This window comes from Oncorhynchus kisutch, linkage group LG24 (genome assembly GCF_002021735.2).
Source record: "Oncorhynchus kisutch isolate 150728-3 linkage group LG24, Okis_V2, whole genome shotgun sequence".
Taxonomy (NCBI): Eukaryota; Metazoa; Chordata; class Actinopteri; order Salmoniformes; family Salmonidae; genus Oncorhynchus; species Oncorhynchus kisutch.
This window is the reverse complement of record NC_034197.2, coordinates 43,982,935-44,004,278: the sequence shown is the minus strand read 5'-3', so window position 1 is coordinate 44,004,278 and position 21,344 is coordinate 43,982,935. Positions and strand designations below refer to the sequence as shown.

Genomic DNA, 21,344 nt, shown 5'->3' with positions numbered 1-21,344 from the left:
TCCACATGGACCTAAAAGACATCAGGTCTATTATCCACATGGAACTAAAAGACATCAGGTCTATTATCCACATGGACCTACAAGACAACAGGTCTATTATCCACATGGACCTAAAAGACATCAGGTCTATTATCCACATGGAACTAAAAGACATCAGGTCTATTATCCACATGGACCTACAAGACATCAGGTCTATTATCCACATGGACCTAAAAGACATCAGGTCTATTATCCGGGTGGAACTAAAAGACATCAGGTCTATTATCCACATGGACCTACAAGACATCAGGTCTATTATCCACATGGACCTAAAAGACATCAGGTCTATTATCCGGGTGGAACTAAAAGACATCAGGTCTATTATCCACATGGACCTACAAGACATCAGGTCTATTATCCAGGTGGAACTAAAAGACATCAGGTCTATTATCCACATGGACCTACAAGACATCAGGTCTATTATCCAGGTGGAACTAAAATACATCAGGTCTATTATCCAGGTGGAACTAAAAGACAGGTCTATTATCCAGGTGGAACTAAAAGACATCAGGTCTATTATCCAGGTGGAACTAAAAGACATCAGGTCTATTATCCAGGTGGAACTAAAAGACATCAGGTCTATTATCCAGGTGGAACTAAAAGACATCAGGTCTATTATCCAGGTGGAACTAAAAGACATCAGGTCTATTATCCAGGTGGAACTAAAAGACATCAGGTCTATTATCCAGGTGGAACTAAAAGACATCAGGTCTATTATCCAGGTGGAACTAAAAGACATCAGGTCTATTATCCAGGTGGACCTACAAGACATCAGGTCTATTATCCAGGTGGACCTAAAAGACATCAGGTCTGTTATCCAGGTGGACCTACAAGACATCAGGTCTATTATCCGGGTGGAACTAAAAGACATCAGGTCTATTATCCACATGGACCTACAAGACATCAGGTCTATTATCCACATGGACCTACAAGACATCAGGTCTATTATCCGGGTGGAACTAAAAGACATCAGGTCTATTATCCAGGTGGAACTAAAAGACATCAGGTCTATTATCCACATGGACCTAAAAGACATCAGGTCTATTATCCACATGGACCTACAAGACATCAGGTCTATTATCCGGGTGGAACTAAAAGACATCAGGTCTATTATCCGGGTGGAACTAAAAGACATCAGGTCTGTTATCCACATGGACCTAAAAGACATCAGGTCTATTATCCAGGTGGAACTAAAAGACATCAGGTCTATTATCCGGGTGGAACTAAAAGACATCAGGTCTATTATCCGGGTGGAACTAAAAGACATCAGGTCTATTATCCGGGTGGAACTAAAAGACATCAGGTCTGTTATCCAGGTGGAACTAAAAGACATCAGGTCTATTATCCACATGGACCTAAAAGACATCAGGTCTATTATCCACATGGACCTAAAAGACATCAGGTATGTTATCCACATGGACCTAAAAGACATCAGGTCTATTATCCAGGTGGAACTAAAAGACATCAGGTCTATTATCCAGGTGGAACTAAAAGACATCAGGTCATTGTAGACGGTCAGGTCTATTTGTCCTGAATACAGTTAGAGATGTATTTTCCTAAATATTTAAATCCTTTTTTAATGTAAATTGGATTCCATGTTCGGAGAAAAGTAAAAACACAAATAAATACATAAAATAGTCTGAGACATTTTCCAAATGGCAAAACTAAGAGATATTTTCCTGACTTTCTGGACCAAAAAGACTGTCTAATCTCCTGGACTAAAAAACACCGTCTAATCTCCAGGACTAAAAAACACCGTCTAATCTCCAGGACTAAAAACATTGTCTAATCTCCTGGACCAAAAACACTGTCTAATCTCCTGGACCAAAAACACTGTCTAATCTCCTGGACCAAAAACACTGTCTAATCTCCTGGACTAAAAACACTGTCTAATCTCCTGGACTAAAAACACTGTCTAATCTCCAGGACTAAAAACACTGTCTAATCTCCTGGACTAAAAACACTGTCTAATCTCCTGGACTAAAAACACTGTCTAATCTCCTGGACCAAAAACACTGTCTAATCTCCTGGACTAAAAACACTGTCTAATCTCCTGGACTAAAAACACTGTCTAATCTCCTGGACTAAAAACACTGTCTAATCTCCTGGACTAAAAACACTGTCTAATCTCCTGGACTAAAAACACTGTCTAATCTCCTGGACTAAAAACATTGTCTAATCTCCTGCACTAAAAAACACTGCCTAATCTCCAGGACTAAAAACAGTGTCTAATCTCCTGGACCAAAAACACTGTCTAATCTCCAGGACTAAAAACACTGTCTAATCTCCTGGACTAAAAACACTGTCTAATCTCCTGGACTAAAAACATTGTCTAATCTCCTGGACTAAAAAACACTGTCTAATCTCCTGCACTAAAAACACTGTCTAATCTCCTGCACTAAAAACACTGTCTAATCTCCTGCACTAAAAAGCACTGGGCTATGGTAGCTAGTGGTACTGAGGTTTACCTTGCCGTCAGTGAGGACGTAGACATTCTGTCCAGACTGGTCCAGTAGTAGGTCAGCGTTGACTGGACTGTCCTGGTCCACCAATACACTCTGATACAACGTCCCCGTTGTGTCAGGCTGGAGAAATACCTGACCGGAGAAACAAGGACAATATTTACTCTCTCTTTCACACACAAATGCATGTACACAGTCATATCTCAATGGACTGGTGTTGGTGTGTATCTCAGCATTGGGCATGGACCCCACTGCTCAGCTCAGCGTGTTCGGGTGAAAATCTGTTGCCATTAGATGTAATCTAGAGGGGAAAGAAACGCACACCTATTTAGGTGAGGTGCTGACTAGTGGAGTAGAACACTTAACATAAAGGAGAGCAGGGCCTCCCAGGTGGGAGGTCACGTTACCTAGCTCGAGTCGGCTCACGTTACCTAGCTAGAGTCGGCTCACGTTACCTAGCTAGAGTCGGCTCACGTTACCTAGCTCGAGTCGGCTCACGTTACCTAGCTCGAGTCGGCTCACGTTACCTAGCTCGAGTCGGCTCACGTTACCTAGCTCGAGTCGGCTCACGTTACCTAGCTCGAGTCGGCTCACGTTACCTAGCTCGAGTCGGCTCACGTTACCTAGCTCGAGTCGGCTCACGTTACCTAGCTCGAGTCGGCTCACGTTACCTAGCTCGAGTCGGCTCACGTTACCTAGCTCGAGTCGGCTCACGTTACCTAGCTAGAGTCGGCTCACGTTACCTAGCTAGAGTCGGCTCACGTTACCTAGCTAGAGTCGGCTCACGTTACCTAGCTAGAGTCGGCTCACGTTACCTAGCTAGAGTCGGCTCACGTTACCTAGCTCGAGTCGGCTCACGTTACCTAGCTAGAGTCGGCTCACGTTACCTAGCTCGAGTCGGCTCACGCTACCTAGCTAGAGTCGGCTCACGTTAACTAGCTCGAGTCGGCTCACGTTAACTAGCTCGAGTCGGCTCACGTTAACTAGCTCGAGTCGGCTCACGTTACCTAGCTCGAGTCGGCTCACGTTACCTAGCTCGAGTCGGCTCACGTTACCTAGCTCGAGTCGGCTCACGTTACCTAGCTCGAGTCGGCTCACGTTACCTAGCTCGAGTCGGCTCACGTTACCTAGCTAGAGAGTCGGCTCACGTTACCTAGCTAGAGTCGGCTTACGTTACCTAGCTCGAGTCGGCTCACGTTACCTAGCTAGAGTCGGCTCACGTTACCTAGCTAGAGTCGGCTCACGTTACCTAGCTAGAGTCGGCTCACGTTACCTAGCTAGAGTCGGCTCACGTTACCTAGCTCGAGTCGGCTCACGCTACCTAGCTAGAGTCGGCTCACGTTACCTAGCTCGAGTCGGCTCGTGTTTCCTCATTAAGTAGCTATCAGCAGAGTCAGTGCTAGTAAGAAAAGAGTTGCGGCATTAAACAAGATACTCTTTGAAGAAGTAGGTTTTCAGATGTTTTCCCGACACTACAACCAAAGATGCTGTATAAATTAAGATAGTTCACTCAGGCCCCTTTAGCATTGAAAAAAAAATAGCCAGTTCCTGTCTACTTAAGGGGGTGGCTCTCCCATAGACAACAATATGATAGCAGCTGGATCTGGTCTACTTAGTTCATTGACTTTTATTGAAACAGAAGAAGAAAAAAAACGAGGGAGTTGGATGTCTCACTTCCTCTTCCATCTCTGACTAGAACACTTCATATTCTGTAATTCCGTACCTTTGTAACAGTATATTTGAGGAGCTTTGCATGGAGATACACAGATCTCAATAACGTAACAAATGTTTTCCTACCCCCCGTGGCACTACTATCCTATGGGCCCCTGGTAAGAAATGTAGGGAATAGGTGCCATTTGGCACACAACCCTCCTCACAGTGCTGGCCCACAATGCACTGCACATGGCATTCCCTCTGGGGCCAGTAACCAATCAGCAGTCAGAACATGTCCTACTGCGTTGCCTTCGGACATCACACACACACACCTCCTGCGTTAGGAGAAGCTGGGGTAATTCGTTCCCCTTCTGTTACCCCTTCCGCCCCGGGGTAAGACGCCTCCGCGCTAGATACAAACACAAACCACCGCGATGTGGACACGTGATCCACCCCTCCCATATTATCCCCCTCTTACCCAGGATGCACAGCTTGTGCCCAAAACACTGACAGACTGCTCTACACATGCCACAGGCACATCAATACAATCATTATTTACATACACATCAACATTAGGGAGACCTGGCTGGGAATATCTTGCAATGAAAACCACTAGGAAAGTTTTTCAGTTGGAATTACATGGGGGCTAGGGAAGGCCAGGCACCCCACCCCCACAACCAAATCGGGCACCCCACAACCAAATCGGGCACCCCACAACCAATCAGGCGCTACTTTAGACCAGTGTCCATTGGGCTCTGTGTGTGATTAGGGAGTGCGTTGTTAGTGTGTGTGTGTGTGTGGCTGTGTGTGTGTGTGTGTGTGTGTGTGTGTGTGTGATTAGGGAGTGTGTCGTTAGTGTGTGTGTGGGAAGGTATCTATCCTGAGGACTGGCAGGCAGCACTAGGCATTGTGGGGCTGAGCAGGATCTGGTTTCATCAATAATTCACATTAGCAACATGTTTGATGTTAATGAACTCTCTGTGGAACTGCCTGTTGGAACAGTGGCAGTGGTTAACACAGTATTAATGAAGAGTGTAGGGGTGGGCAGCCGGCGTGGGCCCCGGTTTCTAATGGAGATGAAAGTAGGGGTGGGAAATCTTTCCTGCCAAGGGCTGTTCCACACGCCTTTTATCCAAACCATTGGACTCCCGCCCCCCACACACATACACTGCTGCTGTAGCTGCTCCAAATACACTGTATATAGCCATGTTATTACCTGGTACTTCCTGTATATAGCCATGTTATTACCTGGTACTTCCTGTATATAGCCATGTTATTACCTGGTACTTCCTGTATATAGCCATGTTATTACCTGGTACTTCCTGTATATAACCATGTTATTACTTGGTACTCCCTGTATATAACCATGTTATTACCTGGTACTTCCTGTATATAGCCATGTTATTACCTGGTACTTCCTGTATATAGCCATGTTATTACCTGGCACTTCCTGCATATAGCCATGTTATTACCTGGTACTTCCTGTATATAACCATGTTATTACCTGGTACTCCCTGTATATAACCATGTTATTACCTGGTACTCCCTGTATATAACCATGTTATTACCTGGTACTCCTGTATATAACCATGTTATTACCTGGTACTCCCTGTATATTACCATGTTATTACCTGGTACTCCCTGTATATAACCATGTTATTACCTGGTACTCCCTGTATATAACCATGTTATTACCTGGTACTCCCTGTATATAACCATGTTATTACCTGGTACTTCCTGTATATAACCATGTTATTACCTGGTACTCCCTGTATATAACCATGTTATTACCTGGTACTCCCTGTATATTACCATGTTATTACCTGGTACTCCCTGTATATAACCATGTTATTACCTGGTACTCCCTGTATATTACCATGTTATTACCTGGTACTCCCTGTATATAACCATGTTATTACCTGGTACTCCCTGTATATTACCATGTTATTACCTGGTACTCCCTGTATATAACCATGTTATTACCTGGTACTCCCTGTATATTACCATGTTATTACCTGGTACTTCCTGTATATAGCCATGTTATTACCTGGTACTTCCTGTATATTACCATGTTATTACCTGGTACTCCCTGTATATAACCATGTTATTACCTGGTACTTCCTGTATATAACCATGTTATTACCTGGTACTTCCTGTATATAACCATGTTATTACCTGGTACTTCCTGTATATAGCCATGTTATTACCTGGTACTTCCTGTATATTACCATGTTATTACCTGGTACTTCCTGTATATAACCACATTTGATCTGTTTTATCTTTACCTCTGTAATGTTGTCCTGTATATAACCATGTAGGTTATAAGTCTACACCTTCATTTGTAGGCTACAGTCAGTGTTATGTAGCTGAAAGTCTATATCAGGGCTGCCCAATCCACCTGTTGACAGTCTATATCAGGGTTGCCCAATCCACCTGTTGACAGTCTATATCAGGGCTGCCCAATCCACCTGTTGACAGTCTATATCAGGGCTGCCCAATCCGCCTGCTGACAGTCTATATCAGGGCTGCCCAATCCACCTGTTGACAGTCTATATCAGGGCTGCCCAATCCACCTGTTGACAGTCTATATCAGGGTGGCCCAATCCACCTGTTGACAGTCTATATCAGGGCTGCCCAATCCACCTGTTGACAGTCTATATCAGGGTTGCCCAATCCACCTGTTGACAGTCTATATCAGGGCTGCCCAATCCACCTGTTGACAGTCTATATCAGGGTAGCCCAATCCACCTGTTAACAGTCTATATCAGGGCTGCCCAATCCACCTGCTGACAGTCTATATCAGGGTAGCCCAATCCACCTCTTGACAGTCTATATCAGGGCTGCCCAATCCACCTGTTGACAGTCTATATCAGGGCTGCCCAATCCGCCTGCTGACAGTCTATATCAGGGTAGCCCAATCCGCCTGTTGACAGTCTATATCAGGGCTGCCCAATCCACCTGCTGACAGTCTATATCAGGGCTGCCCAATCCACCTGTTGACAGTCTATATCAGGGCTGCCCAATCCACCTGTTGACAGTCTATATCAGGGCTGCCCAATCCACCTGTTGACAGTCTATATCAGGGCTGCCCAATCCACCTGTTAACAGTCTATATCAGGGCTGCCCAATCCACCTGTTGACAGTCTATATCAGGGCTGCCCAATCCACCTGCTGACAGTCTATATCAGGGCTGCCCAATCCACCTGCTGACAGTCTATATCAGGGTATCCCAATCCACCTGTTAACAGTCTATATCAGGGCTGCCCAATCCACCTGTTGACAGTCTATATCAGGGCTGCCCAATCCACCTGAAGACATTCTATATCAGGGCTGCCCAATCCACCTGTTGACAGTCTATATCAGGGCTGCCCAATCCACCTGTTGACAGTCTATATCAGGGCTGCCCAATCCACCTGTTAACAGTCTATATCAGGGCTGCCCAATCCACCTGCTGACAGTCTATATCAGGGTAGCCCAATCCACCTGTTGACAGTCTATATCAGGGCTGCCCAATCCACCTGTTAACAGTCTATATCAGGGTTGCCCAATCCACCTGCTGACAGTCTATATCAGGGTAGCCCAATCCGCCTGTTGACAGTCTATATCAGGGCTGCCCAATCCACCTGTTGACAGTCTATATCAGGGCTGCCCAATCCACCTGTTGACAGTCTATATCAGGGCTGCCCAATCCACCTGTTGACAGTCTATATCAGGGCTGCCCAATCCACCTGTTGACAGTCTATATCAGGGCTGCCCAATCCACCTGTTGACAGTCTATATCAGGGCTGCCCAATCCACCTGTTGACAGTCTATATCAGGGCTGCCCAATCCACCTGTTGACAGTCTATATCAGGGTAGCCCAATCCACCTGTTAACAGTCTATATCAGGGTTGCCCAATCCACCTGCTGACAGTCTATATCAGGGTAGCCCAATCCGCCTGTTGACAGTCTATATCAGGGCTGCCCAATCCACCTGTTGACAGTCTATATCAGGGTTGCCCAATCCACCTGTTGACAGTCTATATCAGGGCTGCCCAATCCACCTGTTGACAGTCTATATCAGGGCTGCCCAATCCACCTGTTGACAGTCTATATCAGGGTAGCCCAATCCGCCTGCTGACAGTCTATATCAGGGTTGCCCAATCCACCTGTTGACAGTCTATATCAGGGCTGCCCAATCCGCCTGCTGACAGTCTATATCAGGGCTGCCCAATCCGCCTGCTGACAGTCTATATCAGGGCTGCCCAATCCGCCTGCTGACAGTCTATACAGTCTATTTCAATTGTTTTATGAAAATAGCTAACAACAACAGGGTAAACACATTTTGTGCCTTCGGAAAATTGACAAATGACAAATTCTGTTGTGTTACTGTCTGAATTCAAAATGGATTAAATAAAACAAAATATCACTCACCCACACAACAACCCATAATGACAACGTGAAAACCTGATTTTCTTTCAAAATTGATTGAAAATGAAATACAGAAATATCTCATTTACATCAGTATTCACACCCCTGAGTCAATACATGTTAGAATCATCTTTTGGCAGCGATTACAGCTGTGAGTCCGTCTGGGTAACTCAGAGCTTCGGACACCTGGACTGTACAATATTTGCACATTATTCTTTAAAATAAAATTATTCTAGCTCTGTCAAGTTGGTTGTTGATCATTGCCAGAAAGCCATTTACAGGTCTTTGCCATATATTTTCAAGTAGAATTAAGTCAAAACTGTAACTAGGCTACTTGGTAAGCAACTCCAGTGTATATTTGGCCTTGTGTTTTAGGTTATCGTCCTGCTGAAAGGTGCATTTTTCTCCAAGTGTCTGTTGGAAAGCAGACAATCAGGTTTTCCTCTAGGATTTTGCCTGTGCTTAGCTCTATTCCGTTTCTATTTACCCTAAAAAAAACTCCCTAGTCTTTGGCGATGACAAGCATACCCATAACATGATGCAGCCACCACCATGACTGAAAATATGAAGAGTGATGTGTTGTATTTGACCCAAACACAATCCTTTGTATTCAGAAGATAAAGTTAATATGGCAATTTATTTGCACTTTTACTTTAGTGTTTAGGAATATTTATATTCTGTACAGGTTTACTTCTTTTCACCGAGTATGGATTAACGATGATGTTGATCCATTTTCTCTCATCACAGCCGTTCAACTAACTAGTCACCATTAGGTATCTGTAGCCTGTATCTTTGTAGTGACTGGTTGTATTGATACACCATCTACAGTGTAATTAATAACTCCACCATGATCAATGCTTTTATATTTCTAATTCAGGCTGTAACACAACAAAATGTTAATAGTCAAAGGGTGTGAATACCTTCTGAAGGCTCTGTAAATACAATAGACATAATATCTTATGGAGAACGTGTGGCGGAGAACGTGTAATGGAGAATGTGTAATGGAGAACGGAGAACGTGTAATGGAGAACGTGTGACGAGAACGTGTAATGGAGAACGTGTGACGAGAACGGAGAACGCGTAATGGAGAACGTGTGACGGAGAACGTTTAATGGAGAACGGAGAACGTGTAATGGAGAACGTGTGACGGAGAACGGAGAACGTGTAATGGAGAACGTGTGACGGAGAACAGAGAATGTGTAATGGAGAACGTGTGACGGAGAACGTGTGACGGAGAACGTGTAATGGAGAGTGACGGAGAACGGGTGACGGAGAACGGGTGACGGAGAACGGGTGACGGAGAACGTGTAATGGAGAATGGAGAACGTGTAATGGAGAACGTGTGACGGAGAACGGAGAACGTGTAATGGAGAACGTGTGACGGAGAACAGAGAATGTGTAATGGAGAACGTGTGACGGAGAACGGGTGACGGAGAACGGGTGACGGAGAACGGGTGACGGAGAACGGGTGACGGAGAACGGGTGATGGAGAACGGGTGACAGAGAACGGGTGATTGAGAACGGGTGACAGAGAACAGGTGATGGAGAACAGGTGATGGAGAACGTGTGACGGAGAACGGGTGACAGAGAACGTGACATAAGCTTTAAAAAAAAGCACCCGACAGCCGCTGGCTGCTGATAAGCTTTCTTGACTTGGACATAATGTTTTTGCCAACACCTTTAACCAACTAAACAGCTGCTCTTAGTGAAAACGTGGTTCCGACTAATAGGCTACGTTGAAGTGTAAACTCTATCATCCAATTAGAATGTGGGGAGGTCAACATAATTTAAAACTAAATCTACCTAAATCTATTCATTTTAAAATGTTGGTAACTTCGCCTTGCCTTTATCAATCACCTGATAAGGTGTTGTGAAAAAATAAATACATTGCTAACATATGATGGTAGTCCCTGGGTTGCCTGGGAGGAGATCCCTGGGTTGCCTGGGAGGAGATCCCTGGGTTGCCTGGGAGGAGATCCCTGGGTTGCCTGGGAGGAGATCCCTGGGTTGCCTGGGAGGAGATCCCTGGGTTGCCTGGGAGGAGATCCCTGGGTTGCCTGGGAGGAGATCCCTGAGCTGGAAAAGGATGAAGATCCCTGGGTTGCCTGGGAGGAGATCCCTGGGTTGCCTGGGAGGAGATCCCTGGGTTGCCTGGGAGGAGATCCCTGAGCTGGAAAAGGATGAAGATCCCTGATCTGGAAAAGGATGAAGATCCCTGAGCTAGAAAAGGATGAAGATCCCTGAGCTAGAAAAGGATGAAGATCCCTGAGCTAGAAAAGGATGAAGACCCCTGAGCTGGAAAAGGATGAAGATCCCTGATCTAGAAAAGGATGAAGATCCCTGAGCTAGAAAAGGATGAAGATCCCTGATCTAAAGTATCATGTGCAGCAATGGAGGCTCCACACAGGAGGAAGGGGAGGACCAGCCTCAGTGAAAAACTATACTAAATATAGTCACGTCACCAAATAATTTATTAAAAAAACACTGTTTTGCAAAGAAGGTCTACAGTAGCCTCAACAACACTCTGTAGGGTAGCACCATGTTGTAGCCGGAGGACAGCTAGCTTCCGTCCTCCTCAGGGTACATTGACTTCAATACAAAACTTAGGAGGCTCATGGTTTTCACCCCCTTCCATAGACTTACACAGTAATTATGACAACTTCCGGAGGACGTCCTCCAACCTATCAGAGCTCTTGCAGCATGAACTGATATGTTGTCTACCCAATCAAAGGATCAGAGAATAATTATAGTACTGAAAGCATAGGCTACATCTAGCTAGCACTGCAGTGTATAAAATGTGGTGGGTAGTTGACTCAGAGAGACAATAGTTTTTAAATTAATATATTCCAAAATGAAGGAGAAGCAGAGAAATGGAGAGTCATTTTTTTCAGTTTCACTTACTTAGCTAGCAAACGCAGCTAGCTAGTTTAGCGCACTGAAACACCCTGCCACAGCCATCCATTCTTGTCCCCCAGCAATGCGATGGTGTGTGCCTCTCGTTACTGTGTGTGTGCCTCTGTGTGTGTGTGTGTGTGTCCGTGCGTATATACCTTGTGCAGCCATCCGTTCTTGTCCCCGAGCAGAGCGATGGTGTGGCCGACCTCGGTAGTGGTGGTGACCGCGGTGAGTAGAGTGTCCCTGGTCAGAGAGGGGGTGGCTGACAGGGGAACAGCAGAGGCGATGGGGCTGGGGGTGTGTTCCCCTCCACACGGGTACTTCTTTAATGAATCCTAAAGAAAAGAAGAGTCAGAGGTGATTGGTTGATTATAATACAAAATACATATAAAAGCGATCCGGCAAAAGACAAAATTACGACATCACTGTATTCTGTATCAGAAAGACAACATTATGACATCACTGTATTCTGTATCAGATAGACAACATTATGACATCACTGTATTCTGTATCAGATAGACAACATTATGACATCACTGTATTCTGTATCAGATAGACAACATTACTGTATTCTATATCAGAAAGACAACATTATGACATCACTGTATTCTGTATCAGAAAGACAACATTATGACATCACTGTATTCTGTATCAGATAGACAACATTATGACATCACTGTATTCTGTATCAGAAAGACAACATTACTGTATTCTGTATCAGAAAGACAACATTATGACATTACTGTATTCTATATCAGAAAGACAACATTACGACATTACTGTATTCTGTATCAGAAAGACAACATTACTGTATTCTGTATCAGATAGACAACATTACGACATTACTGTATTCTGTATCAGAAAGACAACATTATGACATCACTGTATTCTGTATCAGAAAGACAACATTACTGTATTCTGTATCAGATAGACAACATTACGACATTACTGTATTCTGTATCAGAAAGACAACATTATGACATCACTGTATTCTATATCAGAAAGACAACATTAATGTATTCTATATCAGAAAGACAACATTACTGTATTCTGTATCAGATAGACAACATTACGACATTACTGTATTCTGTATCAGAAAGACAACATTACGACATCACTATATTCTGTATCAGAAAGACAACATTACGACATTACTGTATTCTGTATCAGAAAGACAACATTATGACATCACTGTATTCTATATCAGAAAGACAACATTATGACATGACTGTATTCTATATCAGAAAGACAACATTATGACATGACTGTATTCTATATCAGAAAGACAACAACATTACTGTATTCTGTATCAGAAAGACAACATTAATGTATTCTATATCAGAAAGACAACATTACTGTATTCTGTATCAGATAGACAACATTACGACATTACTGTATTCTGTATCAGAAAGACAACATTAATGTATTCTATATCAGAAAGACAACATTACTGTATTCTGTATCAGATAGACAACATTACGACATTACTGTATTCTGTATCAGAAAGACAACATTACGACATCACTATATTCTGTATCAGAAAGACAACATTACTGTATTCTGTATGAGATAGACAACATTACGACATCACTATATTCTGTATCAGAAAGACAACATTACTGTATTCTGTATCAGATAGACAACATTACGACATCACTATATTCTGTATCAGAAAGACAACATTACTGTATTCTGTATCAGATAGACAACATTACGACATCACTATATTCTGTATCAGAAAGACAACATTACTGTATTCTGTATCAGATAGACAACATTACGACATGACTGTATTCTATATCAGAAAGACAACATTACTGTATTCTGTATCAGATAGACAACATTACGACATCACTGTATTCTGTATCAGAAAGACAACATTACTGTATTCTGTATCAGATAGACAACATTACTGTATTCTGTATCAGAAAGACAACATTACTGTATTCTGTATCAGATAGACAACATTACGACATTACTGTATTCTGTATCAGATAGACAACATTACGACATCACTGTATTCTGTATCAGAAAGACAACATTACTGTATTCTGTATCAGATAGACAACATTACGACATGACTGTATTCTATATCAGAAAGACAACATTACTGTATTCTGTATCAGATAGACAACATTACGACATCACTATATTCTGTATCAGAAAGACAACATTACTGTATTCTGTATCAGATAGACAACATTACGACATCACTATATTCTGTATCAGAAAGACAACATTACTGTATTCTGTATCAGATAGACAACATTACGACATCACTGTATTCTGTATCAGATAGACAACATTACTGTATTCTGTATCAGAAAGACAACATTACTGTATTCTGTATCAGAAAGACAACATTACTGTATTCTGTATCAGAAAGACAACATTACTGTATTCTGTATCAGAAAGACAACATTACTGTATTCTGTATCAGAAAGACAACATTACTGTATTCTGTATCAGAAAGACAACATTACTGTATTCTGTATCAGAAAGACAACATTACGACACATCGCTGTATTCTGTATCAGAAAGACAACATTACGACACATCGCTGTATTCTGTATCAGAAAGACAACATCACTCTATTCTGTATCAGAAAGACAACATTACTGTATTCTGTATCAGAAAGACAACATTAATGTATTCTATATCAGAAAGACAACATTACTGTATTCTGTATCAGATAGACAACATTACGACATTACTGTATTCTGTATCAGAAAGACAACATTACGACATCACTATATTCTGTATCAGAAAGACAACATTACTGTATTCTGTAGGAGATAGACAACATTACGACATCACTATATTCTGTATCAGAAAGACAACATTACTGTATTCTGTATCAGATAGACAACATTACGACATCACTATATTCTGTATCAGAAAGACAACATTACTGTATTCTGTATCAGATAGACAACATTACGACATGACTGTATTCTATATCAGAAAGACAACATTACTGTATTCTGTATCAGATAGACAACATTACGACATCACTATATTCTGTATCAGAAAGACAACATTACTGTATTCTGTATCAGATAGACAACATTACTGTATTCTGTATCAGAAAGACAACATTACTGTATTCTGTATCAGATAGACAACATTACGACATTACTGTATTCTGTATCAGATAGACAACATTACGACATCACTGTATTCTGTATCAGAAAGACAACATTACTGTATTCTGTATCAGATAGACAACATTACGACATGACTGTATTCTATATCAGAAAGACAACATTACTGTATTCTGTATCAGATAGACAACATTACGACATCACTATATTCTGTATCAGAAAGACAACATTACTGTATTCTGTATCAGATAGACAACATTACGACATTACTGTATTCTGTATCAGATAGACAACATTACGACATCACTGTATTCTGTATCAGAAAGACAACATTACTGTATTCTGTATCAGATAGACAACATTACGACATGACTGTATTCTATATCAGAAAGACAACATTACTGTATTCTGTATCAGATAGACAACATTACGACATCACTATATTCTGTATCAGAAAGACAACATTACTGTATTCTGTATCAGAAAGACAACATTACTGTATTCTGTATCAGATAGACAACATTACGACATCACTGTATTCTGTATCAGATAGACAACATTACTGTATTCTGTATCAGAAAGACAACATTACTGTATTCTGTATCAGAAAGACAACATCACTGTATTCTGTATCAGAAAGACAACATTACGACACATCGCTGTATTCTGTATCAGAAAGACAACATCACTCTATTCTGTCATGACTCTCCTGGTCGAGGATCAAAGGCCTCAGATCATCTTAGTAAATAGCTGACAACAACCTCACCCTCTTACCCACAGAAGGAGAGGAGGGGGTGGGCCGGTTTTGACACCTTAACAATCGGTCGGAAATTAAAGCAGGAGGGGAATCTCTCCCTCCTCAGTATTGGGAAAGGAATGTCTTTGTTACAGAGACAAACTATAACACCCAAAGAGAGAACTTTCAAACAATATTTCTAAGATATGAATGTTAAGAACGGTCTGCGGAGATCTGAAGAATAATCAGGTCATATTGTTTATTATTTTGTGACGTTATTGAGAGGAGGGAAACACATTCAAATCAAATGTTATTTGTCAAATGCTCCAAACACCTTACAGTGAAATGATTACTTACAAGCCCCTTAACCAACAATACCTAAAAAGTCTGGGAAGCCATTTGACTGGGAGATGAATTCACCTTTCAGCAGGACAATAACCTAAAACAAATATACACTGGTGTTGCTTACCAAGACAACATTGAATGTTCATGAGAAGCCTAGTTACAGTTTTGATTTAAATCAGCTTGAAAATCGGACAACTTGAAAATGGGTGTCTAGCGACGATCAACAACCGATGTGACAGAGCTTGAAAAATGTTTGAAAGAATAATGTACAAATCTTGTTCAATCCAGGCGTGTAAAGCTCTTAGAGATTTACTCAGAAAGACTCACAGCTGCCAAAGGTGATTCTGTCAAAGGTGATTCTGTCAAAGGTGATTCTGTATTGACTCAGGAGTGTGAATATATGTATTTCATTTTCAATATATTTGCTAAACTTAAAAATATATATATTTTCACTTTGTGATTATGGTGTAGTGTGTGTTTATTTTTATTTTACCAGGCAAGTCAGTTAAGAACAAATTCTTATTTTCAATGATGGCCTGGGAACAGTGGGTTAACTGCCTTGTTCAAGGGCAGAACGACAGATTTTGTACCTTGTCAGCTCGATGGGGGAGAGAAAAATATATTTTCACTTTGACATTATGGTGTAGTGTGTGTAGATGGGGGAGAGAAATATATTTTCACTTTGACATTATGGTGTAGTGTGTGTAGATGGGGGAGAGAAAAATATATTTTCACTTTGACATTATGGTGTAGTGTGTGTAGATGGGGGAGAGAAATATATTTTCACTTTGACATTATGGTGTAGTGTGTGTAGATGGGGGAGAGAAAAATATATTTTCACTTTGACATTATGGTGTAGTGTGTGTAGATGGGGGAGAGAAAAATATATTTTCACTTTGTCATTATGGTGTAGTGTGTGTAGATGGGGGAGAGAAAAATATATTTTCACTTTGTCATTATGGTGTAGTGTGTGTAGATGGGGGAGAGAAAAATATATTTCATCCATCGTGTAGTCAGGCTGCAACACAACATGTGGAATAAGCCAATACTTTCTGAAGGTGCTGTATATGGATGTGTATGGTTTTCATTTACATTTCGTTTTTACCTTTATTTAACTAGGCAAGTCAGTTAAAGAACAAATTCTTATTCACAACGACGGTCTACCAGAGAACAGTGGGTTTAACTGCCTTGTTCAGGGGCAGAACGACAGATTCTATACAGGGGATTCTATACAGTCTAACCACTAGGCTACCCTGTCGCCTCTACACTCTAACCACTAGGCTACCCTGTCGCCTCTACACTCTAACCACTAGGCTACCCTGTCGCCTCTACACTCTAACCACTAGGCTACCCTGTCGCCTCTACACTCTAACCACTAGGCTACACTGTCGCCCCAAAGTGATGTGTATAGTGATGTGTATAGTGATGTGTATAGTGATGTGTATAGTGATGTGTATAGTGTATAGTGATGTGTATAGTGATGTGTATAGTGTATAGTGATGTGTATAGTGATGTGTATAGTGATGTGTATAGTGTATAGTGATGTGTATAGTGATGTGTATAGTGTATAGTGATGTGTATAGTGATGTGTATAGTGTATAGTGATGTGTACAGTGTATAGTGATGTGTATAGTGTATAGTGATGTGTATAGTGTATAGTGGTGTGTATAGTGATGTGTACAGTGTATAGTCATGTGTATAGTGTATAGTGATGTGTATAGTGATGTGTATAGTGTATAGTGGTGTGTATAGTGATGTGTATAGTGATGTGTATAGTGTATAGTGATGTGTATAGTGATGTGTATATGTAACAGGGTTATATTGGTGATTCCCCTTGCCACTTTATTGTTAAGCCAATGGGTTTTTGGTTTGAGTTTGTCTTGCCTTCACCTGCTCAACATGGCATCTTATTGGCTGGTTTGCGTAGCTTGCTTACGAGGGGGGATGTTCCAGTTAGAATCGTCCCAGTGAACAAGCACCAAACCAGCGGTAAGTTGTTGGTTGCAAAGCACTGTACATCAAAAGTGATTTTTATACTCTCAAGTGATGATTTAAATGTACAATTTATATCAAATTGTTTGTAAATGTTATTCGAACATCACACATAAGATGCAGTGGTTTTTGGAGAATATTTGTTGTGCATTTTGTTGTAGAGAATTCCCGCCAGTACTAGCTAGCAATTTACAGTGTCTGGTGGGGGGGTTTCATATATTTTGTACAGTGCGTGAGTGCAGAGTTGGATGGTGAGACGTGCATTGCATGACGTGCAATTTTGTGTCGTTCTTATCAGAATAAAGCTACATGACTGGTGCTACATGTTGGAGTTCCGTGTCGATGACTGATTGTACACAACGCCAGACGAGTACTGTTACATATAGTGATGTGTAGTGTATAGTGATGTGTATAGTGATGTGTATAGTGATGTGTATAGTGATGTGTGTAGTGTATAGTGATGTGTGTAGTGTATAGTGATGTGTATAGTGATGTGTATAGTGATGTGTATAGTGATGTGCATAGTGATGTGTATAGTGATGTGTATAGTGATGTGCATAGTGATGTGCATAGTGATGTGTATAGTGATGTGCATAGTGATGTGCATAGTGATGTGTATAGTGTAGTGTATAGTGATGTGCATAGTGATGTGCATAGTGATGTGTATAGTGATGTGTATAGTGATGTGCATAGTGATGTGCATAGTGATGTGCATAGTGATGTGTATAGTGCATAGTGATGTGTATAGTGATGTGTATAGTGATGTGTATAGTGTATAGTGATGTGTATAGTGATGTGTGTGGTGATGTGTATAGTGATGTGTATAGTGTCTAGTGATGTGTATAGTGATGTGTATAGTGATGTGTATAGTGCATAGTGAAGTGTATAGTGAAGTGTATAGTGAAGTGTATAGTGAAGTGTATAGTGATGTGCATAGTGATGTGCATAGTGATGTGTATAGTGTATAGTGATGTGCATAGTGATGTGCATAGTGATGTGTATAGTGATGTGTATAGTGATGTGCATAGTGATGTGCATAGTGATGTGTATAGTGTATAGTGATGTGCATAGTGATGTGTATAGTGATGTGTATAGTGATGTGTATAGTGTATAGTGATGTGCATAGTGATGTGTATAGTGATGTGTATAGTGTATAGTGATGTGTATAGTGTATAGTGATGTGTATAGTGATGTGCATAGTGTATAGTGATGTGTATAGTGATGTGCATAGTGTATAGTGATGTGTATAGTGATGTGTATAGTGATATGCATAGTGATGTGCATAGTGATGTGTATAGTGATGTGCATAGTAATGTGCATAGTGATGTGCATAGTGATGTGTATAGTGATGTGTATAGTGATGTGTATAGTGATGTGTATAGTGATGTGTATAGTGATGTGCATAGTGATGTGTATAGTGATGTGTATAGTGATGTGTATAGTGATGTGTATAGTTGTGTATAGTGATGTGTATAGTGTATAGTGATGTGTATAGTGATGTGTATAGTGATGTGTATAGTGATGTGTATAGTGATGTGCATAGTGATGTGTATAGTGATGTGTATAGTGATGTGTATAGTGATGTGTATAGTTGTGTATAGTGATGTGTATAGTGTATAGTGATGTGTATAGTGATGTGTATAGTGATGTGCATAGTGATGTGTATAGTGTATAGTGATGTGTATAGTGATGTGCATAGTGATGTGTATAGTGATGTGTATAGTGTATAGTGATGTGCATATTGATGTGTATAGTGATGTGTATAGTGATGTGTATAGTGATGTGTATAGTGATGTGTATAGTGATGTGTATAGTGACGTGCATAGTGATGTGTATAGTGTATCGTGATGTGTATAGTGATGTGTATAGTGATGTGTATAGTGTATAGTGATGTGTATAGTGATGTGTATAGTGATGTGTATAGTGTATAGTGATGTGTATAGTGATGTGTATAGTGATGTGTATAGTGAGGTGTATAGTGTATAGTGATGTGCATAGTGATGTGTATAGTGTATAGTGATGTGTATAGTGATGCGTATAGTGATGCGTATAGTGTATAGTGATGTGTATAGTGTACAGTGATGTGTATAGTGATGTGCATAGTGATGTGTATAGTGTATAGTGATGTGTATAGTGATGTGTATAGTGATGTGTATAGTGATGTGTATAGTGAGGTGTATAGTGAGGTGTATAGAGGTGTATAGTGATGTGTATAGAGGTGTATAGTGATGTGTATAGTGATGTGTATAGTGATGTGTATAGTGCTGTGTATAGTGATGTGCATAGTGATGTGTATAGTGATGTGTATAGTGATGTGTATAGTGATGTGTATAGTGATGTGTATAGTGTATAGTGATGTGTATAGTGATGTGTATAGTGATGTGTATAGTGATGTGTACAGTGATGTGTATAGTGATGTGTATAGTGATGTGTATAGTGATGTGTATAGTGTATAGTGATGTGCATAGTGATGTGACAGTGATGTGTATAGTGATGTGTATAGTGATGTGTATTGTGTATAGTGATGTGCATAGTGATGTGTACAGTGATGTGTATAGTGATGTGTATAGTGATGTGTATAGTGATGTGTATAGTGATGTGTATAGTGATGTGTATAGTGTATAGTGATGTGTACAGTGATGTGTGTAGTGATGTGTATAGTGATGTGTATAGTGATGTGTATAGTGATGTGTATAGTGATGCGTATAGTGATGCGTATAGTGATGCGTATAGTGTATAGTGGTGTGTATAGTGTATAGTGATGTGTATAGTGTACAGTGATGTGTATAGTGATGTGCATAGTGATGTGTATAGTGATGTGTATAGTGATGTGTATAGTGATGTGTATAGTGATGTGTGTAGTGATGTGTATAGTGATGTGTATAGTGATGTGTATAGTGATGTGTATAGTGTATAGTGATGTGTACAGAGATGTGTACAGTGTATAGTGATGTGTATAATGATGTGTACAGTGATGTGTATAGTGATGTGTACAGTGATGTGTACAGTGATGTGTACAGTAATGTGTATAGTGATGTGTATAGCGATGTGTACAGTGTATAGTGATGTGTATAGTGATGTGTATAGTGATGTGTATAGTGATGTGTATAGTGATGCGTATAGTGATGCGTATAGTGATGTGTATAGTGTATAGTGATGTGTATAGTGTATAGTGATGTGTATAGTGTACAGTGATGTGTATAGTGATGTGCATAGTGATGTGTATAGTGTATAGTGATGTGTATAGTGATGTGTATAGTGATGTGTATAGTGCTGTGCATAGTGATGTGTATAGTGATGTGTATAGTGATGTGTATAGTGATGTGTATAGTGATGTGTATAGTGATGTGTATAGTGATGTGTATAGTGTATAGTGATGTGTACAGTGATGTGTACAGTGATGTGTACAGTGATGTGTATAGTGATGTGTATAGCGATGTGTATAGTGTATAGTGATGTGTAGTAGTGATGTGTATAGTGATGTGTATAGTGATGCGTATAGTGATGCGTATAGTGATGCGTATAGTGATGTGTATAGTGATGTGTATAGTGTATAGTGATGTGTATAGTGTATAGTGATGTGTATAGTGTACAGTGATGTGTATAGTGATGTGCATAGTGATGTGTATAGTGTATAGTGATGTGTATAGTGATGTGTATAGTGATGTGTATAGTGAGGTGTATAGTGATGTGTATAGTGATGTGTAT

General features: G+C 40.7%; 1 protein-coding gene across 1 annotated transcript in view; it reads right to left on the bottom strand.

Annotated features, from left to right (window-relative positions):
- The window catches only part of LOC109884267 (plexin-B3-like), a 203,929-nt gene that overhangs the window by 84,470 nt on the left and 98,115 nt on the right, over positions 1–21,344 (bottom strand). Inside the window, 2 exon segments of the mRNA XM_031803673.1 lie at positions 2,508–2,636; positions 11,615–11,794. Coding sequence (XP_031659533.1) covers positions 2,508–2,636; positions 11,615–11,794 — 309 coding nt within the window.